The 15,021-nt window shown below is 42.2% G+C and overlaps 1 protein-coding gene across 4 annotated transcripts; it reads right to left on the bottom strand.

Moving 5' to 3' along the window:
* Positions 1-6,848: 6,848 nt before the first annotated feature.
* On the bottom strand, positions 6,849-14,805 carry tcaim (T cell activation inhibitor, mitochondrial). 4 transcript variants are annotated; one of them, XM_035414202.1, is made up of 11 exons: positions 14,715-14,805; positions 14,135-14,214; positions 13,591-13,723; positions 13,342-13,483; positions 12,334-12,589; positions 11,600-11,722; positions 11,102-11,199; positions 10,500-10,591; positions 10,000-10,232; positions 9,277-9,408; positions 6,849-8,891 (listed from the first exon to the last, which is right to left on the bottom strand). In XM_035414202.1, exons 1-11 carry the CDS (start codon positions 14,766-14,768, stop codon positions 8,666-8,668), a joined length of 1,569 nt encoding a protein of 522 aa, XP_035270093.1. In that variant the 5' UTR covers positions 14,769-14,805; the 3' UTR covers positions 6,849-8,665. The 4 variants fall into 4 exon arrangements, with proteins under 4 accessions (XP_035270093.1, XP_035270104.1, XP_035270120.1 ...); XM_035414213.1 differs by having other exon boundaries at positions 14,689-14,775; XM_035414229.1 differs by lacking the exon at positions 14,715-14,805 and adding an exon at positions 14,569-14,587.
* Between the last annotated feature and the right edge of the window lie 216 nt (positions 14,806-15,021).

The raw sequence follows: 15,021 nt of genomic DNA, 5'->3' as shown, positions 1-15,021 counted from the left end.
TGTAAATTGTTGTGTTCCTCTTCTTCATTGCACATAATCAGGGGGTTACCTTGCGAAAATATTGCGACAAAATAAGAAACGATAACCGATATGACACTGCGTGTTCACTTCAAATATTTTTTTCTATTATAGTTCCCGAAATCTAGCACTTAAACGGTCTTTATTTAGCATAATCAGTACAATTCCGAAACTGTAGTTTAATAAAATGATACCAATTTTCTAACCACTTTCATTTTTCTCGCGAACTGTTGAATAGTGCAAATCTTTACCATTGTTCTAGAAGATAATTTAGTGATCGGTTAACATTTTAGAGGTCTGTTTATAATCCTAGGAGAGGAATTGGTAACATTATCGCTAAACATGAAATCCGTGAGGTTGCTACTCTTCTCCTCCCCCGCCACCGCATGACGACACGCGCTGCACGGTCAATACTGTATCAATTTCTCTATTCAAATATTAATGTATCATTGCCTTTTCCTCCTTTTCCCAAAACTATGTTTGGTTTCCTTTCTAATCCACCATCGGTTCTACTTTTACAGCGTCAGTCACGTTGAACGGGGTGGTAGCAATTTAATAATCGAAGCATTTGATCAGAAGTAGTCAGCCAATACGATCCAGTTCCGAGTTCTACTGGTTGGTCTCCGTGAAAATATTCTGTTTTTCAGTTAAGTTCCCCCTCACCTCCGTGCCTGTATATGAGACAACACAGATCACATGGAACTAAACACTAAGCGACCCTTTCCTGCAGAAAAATGCACAGAATTTTCCATCGGTCTTTCTGGAACATCCGTCGGAAAAGCACGCAATAATGTAGGTCTGTCTGACGCTTGGTAAGTGACCAAAGAAATGTTTCACTTGCGCCTTTTCTTCTCCCGCACGCCTGTTGAGGTAACCGAAATATAGCACGCGATAGGCGCCGGGTTCGAGGGCTACTTGGAGATGTGTGTTCGGCGAAACTGATCGGAATACCTTTAATCCCGAGAGGAGAGACCACGCTTCCGCCTGATAGCGCAGGGGCCAGGCTTCGATGAGCAGGGGGCTGGGCGTTTGGAGGAAACGCAATGAAACTGCCACTCACTGTCGCTTCCAACCATGAGAGGCGCATCTCGGGTGTGCTCAGTCAGCCTTTGAATTTGAATTCAAGTAGTCGTGCCTTTACTCGGACCGCGTATGGTGTTATCTAAAACATCTGAATGCATTGTGGTGGACGTAGCACGTCGTTGAGACGCAATCAGAACAGTGTAGTTTTGGCAGTAGTCAACAATAACAAAAACGTCAAGCCATTAGGCCTGCTCGCGCCGATGAGCACATGGCAATAACAGGAAAACGCGTTACAATTCCAGACAATTTGTTACTGTAGTCACGGAGAATCTTGTTGTGGTAACATGTGCATCCGTCTTAACATTAAAATTACTACACTAATGATAACGTGTGAGTGCGTGGATGACTGATTAATCTTTTTTACTATGTGTAAACAATGACATGTAGTCTGGGCACTGATATTGAGTACTTAAAAGGTCTGAGACGTCCCTGAGTGGGTCCATAAGAAGGTTATGTAATTATTTCATTCGTGTAGCATCACAGTGTTAAAAATGAATAATGAAGAAGTGTATTTTTAATTACCTCGAATCTACATTACGGATTTTACAGTGGATAAGTAGGGTACTTAGTGATTAACGTGCTCAACCAAACGTGCGACAGCTAATAGGCTACGTACAGTACCTAGTTTATAGACGGCAATCTTGCAGTATGGCCGTTGCAGAAACAACGTAGGCTATTCTTTTCTTCAATGTAGACCTGGTTGTTAATATAAAACCTTAATTCGTTCATAAGGTGAGATGTAATATATGTAGCTGTATTGGTAATGGGGTATTAAATAAAGGAGGTCTGTGAGATATAGTCTTATAAAGCATCTTGATCAAATGGTGAATGCATATTCTAAATGATGTGAAATGTTCCTCCAGTTGTAGGCTCAAGACAGGTGTTGTCCCTCTTTTTATTTAAAAAATAAATATCCTGACTACAAACATGTATTGTGGCTTTTTAGCATATTGGAACAGGAGAGGTCGAATTAATTGATTTTCATGCAGTCATTTTCAATGCTCACAAGATTTAGTTTTTCTGTGCAACACATGCGTGAGGACATGGCTATTAAATGTTGAGAACCAGAACCATTCCAGTGTGGTGTACTGACTAGATAGGGCATGAACCTATGTTCACAAACATTCTTCTGTATTCTACTAAATATTCTACTGTAATGATGATTCTACGGAATTAACCAAAATGACTCTTTTCATAAATAACATATTTATTATGTGTCACAAATATTCATGCCTGTTTTCAGCACTTTGTGCATCCTCCCTTCACAGAGAAAATACTTCTGGTGTTTTATGTGATTAGTGAATGTATTAGGGGGTTTTTGACCATACCCCCACACAGAATATTTGAAGATTCTTCAGTCTCAGCTTGTGGACAACCCTGCTCAATTCAAACCACTATTTTTTTTATTTGGTTCCAGTCTGGAGATGATCATTGTAAAACAGTAATTTTGTGGCCAGTTAACCATTTCTTGGTTGATTCTGGGGTGTACTTGGGATCATTAGGTTTCTGTCCACAATGCCCTGGTACTGGCTGGAGTTCATGATTCCATTGACCTTAATACTAGCTCCTGGACTAGTAGATGCAAAACAACCCCATAATAACAAATCCACAGCCATATTTGACTGTAGGTAGGTATGATGCCATTTTCAATGTAAGCATCCTGCTTCTGACATCAAACCCACTGCTGTTGTCCAGGGCCACAAAGCTCATCTGACCATAACACCCAGTCCCAGTTGAAGTCTCAGTTGAAGTTACAGTGCTGTTTAACAAACTCTATCTGTGTATTTTTGTTGATTGGTTTTTTCTGGCGATCTTTCCAAAAAGCCTATTAGCATGGTGTCCAATGGTGCATTTTTGAGCCCTGCAAAGTTTCAGCCAGCTGTAGATCTGTCTTGAATGTTCTTTGCCTCTTAAACCGTCTGTCTCACCTCATGTGTGGGAGCAAGATGCACTTGTCTCCTCTGCCAAGCAGGTTTAGCACTACTCCAGTGCTTTTAAACTTCTTACTTGTCAACCTAATAGTGGGAAGTAGTATCTTTAGTTTTTTTAAATATATTTGTTTGTAAAATCACAACCCAACTTGTGAAAGTCCACTAGCCTTGTGTTTTGTTTCCTCTGAGTTATTTTTCTTTCCCCATGGTGATGGATGACACAGATTTTACATGCATGTTACCTCATTTTTATACACCAGTGAAACAGGAAGCCATAATACAACTCCCTAAGATTGAGAGGAACATTTAAAAGGTAACATGTTAATGCAGATTTATTGTTAGAATTTATTTAAAATAATTATTAGGGGTGTGAATAATTGTGGCATATCTTTTTGAAAACATATTACTTGTTAAACCAAATACATTTTATTAGTAGTTTTGTTTGTATAAATGAATGCAATTTTCTCATTTTTTGAGTATGCAGTATAGCACATTATCAGTATTGTATATTTTATACAGCCTTCTTTGTTTATTTTTATCTAGGGCAGGACTTCCCAGCCCTCTTCCTGGAGATCTGCCGCTCTGTTGGTTTTCAGTCTAGCCCTAACAGAGCACACCTCATTCAACAGCTAGAGATCTCATTGAACTGCTAGTTAGTAGAATCAGGTGTGCAAAATTGGGGTTGAAATGAAGCACTTATCTAGGGTGTCAATAATTTTGGAAGACACTGTAAATTGTAAGAAATAATCTTATAGTAAATAATAATCCAAATAAAATAATTCTGTATTTCTATGCCTTGTCTTTGATATCCTTGATGATAAAGGGAAGTGACCAAACCACACAGTGTATAATTGGAATGGAAGAGTTCATTTCAGTACATCAAGGAAAGATTAAATGTGTTTATGCTAAATAAGATATTTTTTACAATTAGAAAATTTTGGCTGATTTAAATCATTTATAGTAAGATACACACTGACAGGAACATTGATTGCGCTGGTTATCTGCATTTTATACATTACAATGGTGATAGCCCTTATTTTACATAATCAGACTACCACTGAAGTTTACACTGTGTAGGGAGGTTGGGAGTTAAGGGTTTTCCTAATTGAGGCTTCCCTAAGGCTGAGCATCCATGGAGAGGATTGTGAGCTCTGGAGTGGAGTTAGATTCAAGATGTGAGCACCCCTATGAAGCAGCAGGTGACCAGGATGAATGACAGAGTGCATAGGCGACTCCAGACGACCATCGTCTATAGAAGCACAGCGACAGGACTGGTTCCTCCCCCTCTGTCCTTACACACCAACGCCCCTAATTTCCCCATGTTAAAACTTATGGATCCCATCCTCTCCCCTTGGCTTAAAACCACAGGCTGCATGTGTGGTATTGTTGTTTTTTGGGGGCATGTGAGAGTTCTGCTCTGTGTTGGGGCTTTAACTGACACAGGAAGTATGTCAGTTTCAATTCCTCATTTTACAGGACTAAATCAAATTCAATAAAAGCAGAGACTTTCCAACTTTCAGGGACTTTTAAATTAATGTTTTTTAAAATGTCCAAAATGAATTACAAAGTAGTAATATGATTTAAGCATTCAATGGTGTCCTCTCATGGTTGCTTGATGCCCTGACTGTTTTAGCCTTCCTGCCCTTCATCCTCAACTCCGCAGATAGAAGACAGTATTTACAGCAAATAACAGCAGAGATATGTCTCTCAGTAGATTGGATTTGTTGCGGGGGGTTGGGGTTGGTGCAGGATTAGTGAAGCATAGCTAGGATCTCTGGCTTCCACATGTATTTTACCTGTCACCTGAGGATGTGTCATCACTGGGGGAGTCAGACATGCTCAAGAAACCATTTGCGGAATCTGTATTTACTATTCACAGTGCCATAAACAGTATCTATTAAGCGACATAATACAGAGACTTGCCAGGAAGGCAGAACACAATGTTATTCTGAAAGCTTGACCTCCTGACCTAGCCAGTGTCCTAAGGGAAGAAGGCCACAGGTTTGGCCACGTGGTGAGCAGGGTCAGTCTCCCATGGTTCCTGCCTCTGTGAGAAGGAGGAGGAGGAGGCTTGAGATTGTGTCCAGGGAGCGGCCTCTTCTTAGAACACCACAGGCCACCTTGGTGCTGGTCTCACTCTTCCAGTGTAGGAGTAAATCTGTCAAGTGTAAAACCTGGGGGGTGAAATAACAAACAGTTTCTGGGGTCCCTGCTTCAGTGGTTGGCATAAAAAAACTGAGCTGCTTTGCAGCAAATAGCCAATGTAGATGGGAGTAGTACTCTACTCCTAGTGGAAGCAATTGGAAGCAACTGGGCTTACTATTAATGGCTGAAGCTGGGGCATTACCCAACAGTAAGATACTATATAACCTGAATTGTTTCAATAAACATTCAGCAGTATAAATGGATTAAGTGAACATCAATACTTTCTAAACCACCTGCTGAATTCAGGCTCACATTTTATGAATTGGACCTCTTCAATGTATCCAAACAGCTTGAACCTTCTGTGGAAGATACAGTTTAAAAATGAGAAAATGGTAGTGGCAAATCAAAATTCAGGTTTTAAAAATGACATTTTGGCTGTAGTGTTCAATGAAGGCCATAGCATCTACTAGAATGTTGAACTTTCTTGAACTTTTTATTATGCAACTTTTTTGGTTACTTTTCTGGAAAAGTAAGTAACACTCTATGGGAAGTAGTATTCACCCTATCAATGCAGGTGCACATCAAACAGTGTTTTACTCAAAACAGGTACTTGCATTTTCTAAGTATCTCCATATGCTCAGGAAACTAGACTCATGCTCAAACAGTACAATTTCCTTTGTGAAAATGTAATCTCTGGTCAGCCTAAATTGAATAATAATCACTAATGGCTATATGAACATGATGATGGTGTGAATGTGAGACCTCTCTGCCTCCATGCTGCCAATTTCTGTTTATGCTCTTCACCCTTTACAGACATTTTAAAATGTCTCAAAGATATGGTATGAACCTGTCTCACTCAATCTCAGGAGGTGGTTTTAACGAGCCCATATTTATAAAGCGTCTTAGCTTAGGAGTGCTTATCTCGGTACAAGTTTTCCCCTGTCCACATCTTAACCTATGTTGTGAGTTAACCCTTTCCAGCCCAAATTATTTTCTACTTTCACTTCTCAGGGTCTTATTCACGAGTGAGGGTAAAAGGGACAGTATCGGACAGTGGTGGTGAAGGAGCTAAAACGCAATGGCAAAAGGCAAGGCTCTCGATTTACCATCCCTGCCCTCACCTATGGTCACAAGCTAGGGGGAATCAGCGAAAGAGTGAGATCACAAATACAAATGGCTGAAAAGGGGTTTTTCCGCAGGGTGGCAGGGCTTATGTTCCTTGATATAATAAACTCAGCCGTCCAGAAGGACCTCACAGTAGACTCGCTGCTCCTCCGCATTGAGAAGAATTAGCTGAGGTGGCTTGGGCGCCTTCCCTTTGGAGGTGTTCCAAGCACATCCAGCTGGGAGGAGACCCAGGGACAGTCCTAGGACACGCTGGACACATTATATCTACCGGCTGGCCTGGGATTGCCTGGGATGAGTTGGAGGAAGTCGTTGGGGAGAGGGACGCCTGGGCTGCTCTTCTTGTCCTGTTGCCACCGAGACCCTGACTTGGACTAAGCAGTTAGGAAATGGATGGATGGATGGATGGAAGGTGTGCCAACTTAGGGTGAAAATGAAAACTTGGAAGTACAGTAGATCTCCAGGAACAAAAGATCTTGTTCCTGAAGCCGGTTTCATAGTTCATCTCACAACCTCCACAAGGCTTCTGAAATGACTAAAATGGAATCAATTTCAATGTTTTATTCTTTAAACACAATATTTGTTAATACATTACATTAAATATTACATTAAAACAGTATCACAGTAACTGCTATTTTCTGTACAGGCCAGTATCAATTCACTATTAATACATTTTCTCATTTCTTTAATTTATCATTCGTTCTCTCATTCTCTCCCTTTTCTCATTCATTTCTTATAACAGCATCTCAAATAGTGTTCAATAAACTGTCCCCCACCCCCTATTTTTCAAAAACATCTAAGCTGTAAAAAATTATATCTTTAAGCTTATTTTACCATTTTACCGTACCATTACTTTTTCCAAAATAGGATTTAAACCATCTTTCTTAATTCCATGGCCTTCACTGTAAAAATTCCTGATCTGCAGCTCCTTATGGTGATCCCACATTGAATGGATGATTTCACAACTACAGTCCACACTGAGGCAGAACAACCAACAGCAAATGGACAGGAAAAGAAAAAATTGACAACAAACGTTTCAATGTTCCATCAATTTTTCACTTTCAGCGACTGCTTCTAGCACATTCTGGACCATTCAAACTGTTCTCCCCAGTATTCAGTGTAACTGCTGGGCATATATCCATTTCCAGCCTTCCAGTAGTGGAGCAAGCACTTTCATGTTCAAAATCATACACTCATCATACCCTCTGAGCCTCAGTTCCCAATATCTCTTTTTGAGCTTGTGTTATATTGACCCTGAATATTAGTTGAATGTTTCATGTTAGATTAAATGGAATTAAGAAGTTATTTCCATTCTGCAATGGTGTTCTTTTTTTCTTTTCTTTTTTTTTTTAAAGAAAGTGGCATATTTATATCCTTGTTCTGAATAATATTTTAATACTGGCCTATTAAAGATAAAAGTAACATGACTGACATTTAACATCAAGCAACACTGCAACAAATTTAATCTCAGATTACACAGGTGCCTTCTCAACCAGCTGTAATAAAACACCTTATTACTGCTGACATATATGACATAAATGCATCACATAAATGCATCCAGTCAAGAGTGATACCCTTGGAAAGACCACATTCTGAACTATTACTGGATGTGAGACCAACTCCACATCTCGGGGTTGATTTACATAGAAGTGCTCCATCTGGTGGAAGCATAAAAATTCTAGCTTGTGATTTTTGTGAGTGACACTACACTGTAGCAATAGGAACATTTTAGAAAAACCTGAGGCTGAAGATGAGCAGTTGATCGAGTGTAAAATAAAACTGCAACACTCTCGCAGTCTCACAGCTCTGTTGTGAAAAACAACATTACCAAAATGTATGCAGACAATACAGGAAGTTTAGCTGTGTTGCTGTTGAACCAGACACACTTGCATACCTGCCACTACACAGCCAAATTACCGTGACAAGCAAATAACGAGCTCTGGAGAAAAAGGCTGAAAAAACTATGACAGAGCTTCTTATCAATAGGTTGTTTGACAAGAGCCAGCAATGGTGTATAGAACAGAACATAGTTAATATGGATGTTCTTATGTCCACTGTCTCTGAGGATGAAGGTTTAAATTCATTCTCTGTACCCCTTACCTATCATCAGATTTCAATTGAAAGTAATGTACTTCGGTACATTCCGTTTTACCACAAATATTCTATTCTGCCCTCAACAACAGAAAGTCCGCCAAATGTAGAAAGTGCCTTTGTGACTCCTATCAGGCTTGTCATACTGATAATACTGCAGCTCCAGTGATGGTCTCTGTGGTGTCGGGATAAAGTGCTTGTTGTTTCGACAGAGCCCTGCACACACGCCCATCGGTTGCAGGCAGTCCCGTGCCAGCAGGACGCCGTGGGGCTCACCCCTTCCAGTCCCAGGGGATGCAGAGGTCGCCGTCCTGCTGCACGGAGTAGAAGTGGGAGACGCACAGGCGCAGGCCCTGCAGCTGCACCGGGCGCTCCTCCAGCAGATGCCTGCAGCACGCCATCATCTGTGGGCTGGACACGCTGGCCTCCTTCTGCAGCCTGCTCAGGGAGAGCTCCACCTTACAGCACCGCACCAGCTCCTGCTCCTCCATCTCCAGCCTGCACACAGGTGGCAACAGCTGGTGAATACGCACAAACACACTCACAGAGAACCCGCACACACATACACACAGAGAACCCCCACCCAAACATGCACACAGAAAACCCGCACACATAGACACAGAGAACCCGCACACAAACATAAACACAGAGAACCCGCACACACATACACACAGAGAACCCGCACACACATACACACAGAGAACCCGCACACAAGCATACACAGAGAGAACCTGCACACACCTACACACAGAGAACCCGCACACACATACACACAGAGAACCACCACACAAACATACACACAGAGAACCCGCACACACATAGAACCTCCACAGGCAGACACAATCTCACACAGGCATACACAAAAGAACAGGCATGCGCTCACTTTTCATGTTGCTTGACGCGTCTGCGGGCCTCCTGAGCTTGGCTTTGCAGGACAGTTGGCAGCTGGTGGGTTTCACAGGCCGAGGGGACAATGAAGTGCCCCAGCTCATGCAGGACGGTGCTCGAGCGGCCACTGGGGGAGGGGCAAGGAGGGCAGACCTCAAACACATTGGACCAACACTATGACCTGTCTGCCAGCCAGTCCAATCACACAGAGCTGTACCTCTACAGTGTGGCGTGAATCTTGAAAACACCATTTACTCCTCTCAAAATGCAATGATCAGTAAGGGCACAACACTGACACCAAGATTGCTTTGGTTCCTGTGTGAGACACTACAGTTGACAAACAATCCATTATAAATGTAATATAGTGTGTGGGGAATAAGAGACCAGCTCCGGTACAAATGGCTCATAACTGAGAGTAAAGGTGAACCCAGGTCCAGCATAAAAGGCTTTAAATGCAGGCTGTATGTGAGCCGTTGAAGCGCTTTCCTCAGAATCATGTCTGTGCAAGCCCAGTTTCCAAACTACAGTGTGATAAGAAGCAGAGGCTGACATCACAAGCTTCAAAGGAGAACACAGCCCTGTCTGTGCTCTCAACAGTCAGCACTGATATTGGGGGGGGGGGAAGCATTTAAATGAATAAATAAACCCATGACTCATGACTCATACTCAAAGTGAGGCCAGCTCCAGAATAGACAGCTGATATTGGACGGCTGAGTACCTCTCCAGGGTCATAGCCAGGTCCTGCAGGCTGCGCGGGTGAAGAGCAGGCCGTCGGGGCAGGAGTCGCTTATGAAAGGCATTCAGGGAGCTGTAGTGCTCCTCTAGGGTCAGTAGGGGGCCCCGCCTCTCGATGTGAATCACCTGGATCCCCCCGAGCAGCAGGCTGATTCTCTCCTTTAGCCACTCTGTCTGCTGCAGCAGGGCACGGTAACTAGGCAACCGCCCGAAGAGCTGCACCAACACAGACATGCAGACAAAACTACTGTGTGAAAACTGGTTCTCACAGCACAAAAAGAAAAAACACAGCAAAGACTATCTACAGCTGACAGCTGTCTACTCGCACAATGAAACTTAAAGCGCTCTGGATAAGAGCGTCTGCCAAATGCCTGTAATGTAATGTAGTGTAAAGCAAGATTTAAATTGAGACTGAACATACAACAGCAAAGTAAGGTCATATTTCTCTTTACAGAGATATACTAAGAAATTTTTGCTTCCTACTTTTGCCCACTGGTGGTGGACATCCATTGTTCCAAGCATCACGTGACCAGAGGCGTTCATCCCCGATTGGTCCGTGAATACCAATATGTGCCCTGAAGGGAAATGGGAGCAAAGCACTTAACATTTCACTATGCAGGTACAAAGGGCTTTGCCACAGTTTGGATTGTCATTTCCTCTCTCCATATAACCATATTACCAACTATGGCAAGTGGGTTCCAAATGTATGTGATGGAAAAGATGTTGGAATGGTAATGTATATCTGAAGTTATCCTGCAAGACAGAAATCACTGGTAGCAATTATAATCCACTGTACTGATGTCTTACTTAATGTATGTGATATATGCATAATTTCATTAAAACAGTTCATGGGATAATACACAACATACTACATATTTTGTTTAAAATTCTCTCATGCAAAGAAAATCTATGAGAAATAATAAATATAAAACCTAGTGGAGCTAAGGTTAAAAATGTTTTTAATTTGAAAATTTTCATAGAACATCTTTTTGAAAACCCAAAACACTGACTGAAATTCATCTGTATAATTATTAAGGAAATCTCCCTTCCCCCCAAAAATCCCAAAGCCAAATAGTAGAGTTTACCTCTCAAATTGTGTAGAGATTCAGGATTTTGCTGTGAGAGGCGACTCAAACTCTGCAACTGGCAGCATCTGTGAGCAACTCCCCAGCTGCGCTGCCACCTGCAGGTGGGAGGAAGCGCTACATGGCATCATTCAAAGATTACTATGTTGAGTTACGCTTGGTTTGCATAGCTGTCTGACCATTCTGTTAGTCAAAATAAAAAAACACAAAAACCTAAGCTGTTCAATCCAGCTTTGTGTATAGTTTTTGATCTATACAATTATTTGAAAAGGAAATAATAATTCATTATTTGAAACAGAAATTTGAAACAAGTATTCAAATTACAACAGCTGCAAGAACTCTGCAGGTCATACCGTATGTTGCACTTAACTGACAATTATCAGTGACAATGAACAAACAGACTGAGGGGCAACATGCATGCGTGTCTGGTATTGCGTGTGTGCACGTGTGCATGAGTGTGCACAAGCATGTGTGTGTGCACCTGACGGGCGTGCTGACCTGACGTCAGTCAGACCCAGTTTGCTGCACAGCTCAGTCTTCAGCCGCTTCAGCTCCTCTCTGCGGGGCACGCTGCTCTTCTGCTTCTCTGCGGCCTCCGCCTCATTGTTCCTCAACCACAGGCTGGAAAACACACCCAATACACAGGGCAATACACAGGGCTGCTCATAGCACACTCACAGGGCTGCACGTAGCACACTCACAGGGCTGCACGTAGCACACTCACAGGGCTGCACGTAGCACACTCACAGGGCTGCACGTAGCACACATACAAGGCTGCATGCGGCACGCTAACACAGCTGTACGCCGCAGACATACAGGGCTGCACGTGTCACACTTACAGGGCCAAGTAATTGGACTCTACCATGCATAAAGATGTGTCTCTTGTGGGAATCATGTCTTTCCAAAACAGATTCAGTTTATTCAAATGAGGTAAAATGGCTGCTCAATGCAAGGCAAATCATGATTGATCCAAAGAAAGGGAGTCACACCTATCACTTTTAAACTAGAGAAAGGCAGGGAAATTTTCCAAAAAAAAGGAAAAAACGGTACGAGGGTATGTTAAACTGCACTGTGGGGTCAAGGAGCTGCTCTGGTAATTCAGAAGGTTGCAGGTTTGTGTCTCACGGGGGGGTCACTGTTATTACACCCTTACACAATGTAGAATTACTTCAGTAAAATGTCCAGCAGTTTAAATGGACCATGCCTGTAAGTATGAGATCTGTACTTGATACCTGAGTGTGGGCTCCACTCTCTTGGCCTGTTCAAGCTCCTGCTCAGGGTCCCTGTACCCAGTGAAGGCGTAGTACGTCTTATCCCATCTGATAGGTCTGTAGAAGGCTCCTCCGGCCTGCGGGGGGCGCCCATCTGGTCCGGCGCTGGACTCCAGACCCTGCATGTGCTCCATGGACAGGCTGCAGGAGCGGAGCACGTCCTGCACAGTGCTGAGGACATCCTTGGTGTTCAGCGTGAAGCTGACAGAACGGAAACCTGGATGAGACAGCGGCTCAGATTAATACACATCTGCCATGGGGGAGGGATAAGGATCCCCCCCCCCCATCATCAGTTCCAGCTCCTGACTGCCCACATTCACTTACAGTCCTAAGTGTCTATTCCAATTCAGGAAGATAGAGTACTGTATCTCCTTAAGTTACTTTCCATTTGATTTATTAGTTCAAGTACTAGCAGAGGATGAGTGGGCACTTAACACAATGCAAAATTTATACTGAAAGTATGAATATGGAAATGCCCCAGGTTTGCATGATGTTTCTGTGGCATTAGTATATACAAAGTTGTAAATTCACACTTGTAAAACGTAATGGTTGTGACAAAAGAAGTTAATATTTTATCCATTTATGCTTTTCATTTCTTCAATCTCCATTGTGAACAGTAGTATAAGCTATTTAATGACAATAGGATAAAAAAAAATGAAAAGAACACACACACTTTCCTACTACATGAACAGGGTTTCGTAAATTCACCACTTTGCCACAAAGTGTGCCTTTATCAAGGTACCATCATACTTTGACAATAAAAGACACTAATTCAATTAAACATTTATGGAATTAGCGAGTACGGGACTTCAGTCATCATTGCTGGCGTCAGGTTTGAGCTCCGTACTATTCCCTACTACTATTATGCTTTTAAAAGCTGTCAAGACAATAATCGACCACAAGAAGTCTAAAAGCATGCTAGAGCTTTAAACAAAGATTTGTGATATGTAAGACAACATAGCAGTTCACCTGATGAAAGAATCTCATCTTTTCTCTCTGTCGTTTCCCTGACATAAAAGGTCAGCTTGGTTGGTTTGAGGGTGCGAAAGCCTGGCTTCTGAAGGTTCTCCAAATAGCCATTGAGCCTCTTCAGAGAGTTCTCATTCACCTCCTGCAGACCCAAACCAGCAGTATGACATCTGAGCAGACCCCACTGACATGCAGTGAAGAGAAATTACCATCCAAATGTCACTCTCACACAGGTTCAGACAGGCTCACCCTCTCCCTGGGGTGCTGGCCAAAGAAGTCTGGGTGCACTGCAAAGTAGAAGGGGCGCAGTGCAGTGATGGCCTCTGTCCCAGAGAGTGCCCTCTTCTGGAGCATCTGCACAGCAACAGGTTTACTGCTTGTTCTATATGACAGAGGGAGGGCATTGTCTAAGATGGAATTTAATACATAGAAAAATAAGGGGGCATGTCAGTCACCAAGTCATGGATTCCAATCCCCGGTTGAACTTACAAGACTCTTATTGTTTTACAGAGATAAGATCAAATGTACACATTTAAATTCAGTCAGCTGTTCTAGGTGAGGGCACACATGACAAAATGATCAATAATTATTGCTATAAGAGCTGTGAGATGTATCTTTTTTAAACTAAGGAAAAAAACAAGGACGAAAATAAGACATTTCAGAATTAAAATTCTTCTTCAAAAACTCAACGAATGTCTCAACTGGTTCGTGATCACTGGTCAGCCGATAAACAATAAAAATATTAATTAATGCTCGTTTAAGTTGCATGATACTGTAGTCACTTTTCACTGACCTCGTGGTCCAGCGTAGGAAGGTGACCACAGACATCGCGTCAACTTTCAGATTACGACATCCACAACTGCTGAGTTTCTCCTGCAAACACGAAAAACCGTTTTCCTCTGTTTACTGTTTTACATGTTTTCGTATGTCAACCTTACCGATAAAAAGTCCCTACAAGTACAGAGCGCCGTTCATGTAGCTTATTACATACCAGATAATGTTACGGAACTGAACTACAATTAGTCTAATCGATGTACGATAGCGATACAATAACGTTATTTACTACGGACATAAATTACTCGAAATTATTCTGGTAGTCCCACAGTACACACGTAAACACCTGGTTATGACATGGTGCCATGGTGTGGCTAGCAAGCTCCTGAGTTTAACCTACATTCTGCGAACTGCTGAAAATACACAGACCAGCAGACAAAACCAGCCACACACCGAAAGTAATTTCAGTCAAAACAGATTAGTGAAAGATTCCGTTTTATATACTCCAGTTTCCTTTTCCATCTCAACCCCTCATTGACTTTTAACATCGCAGCGATTAAAAAAAAACATTACTCATTCATTCGCGTAGTATTTTGTACCCTCATTAATCCAAACGCTCGAACAGACGAGAGCAATCGCTTCCCACAGGCCATATTCGCACCATGACGCTATTTTCGTCATTGATCTGGCAACGATGTCAGAGTGGCACCTGCTGGCGAAGTAAAGCAGACGTAGACAAGAATATAATTTTACCAAAAATGCAGGAAAAAACTAACATACACTACATCAAAATAAAAGCAAAGGTAGAGGAAGAACGAACAACACAAGTTATGGAGGTCAATGGAAAACGGTGTCAACAAGATGTGGTCAGGTTGTGGTGTCAGGGAATTTCATAGACACTATCGA

Source organism: Anguilla anguilla, chromosome 1 (genome assembly GCF_013347855.1).
Source record: "Anguilla anguilla isolate fAngAng1 chromosome 1, fAngAng1.pri, whole genome shotgun sequence".
NCBI classification, from domain to species: Eukaryota; Metazoa; Chordata; class Actinopteri; order Anguilliformes; family Anguillidae; genus Anguilla; species Anguilla anguilla.
This window is presented reverse-complemented; position numbering and strand designations above follow the sequence as displayed.

Excerpts from the sequence above, each read along its gene's own strand:
- tcaim (XM_035414202.1), bottom strand. The coding sequence starts at position 14,768 with ATGGCCTGTGGGAAGCGATTGCTCTCGTCTGTTCGAGCGTTTGGATTA. Across the intron at positions 14,215-14,714 it reads GAGCGTTTGGATTAATGAGG|GAGAAACTCAGCAGTTGTGG; the intron begins GTACAAAATACT and ends TCGTGTTTGCAG. Across the intron at positions 13,724-14,134 it reads TTCCTACGCTGGACCACGAG|AACAAGCAGTAAACCTGTTG; the intron begins GTCAGTGAAAAG and ends TCTGTCATATAG.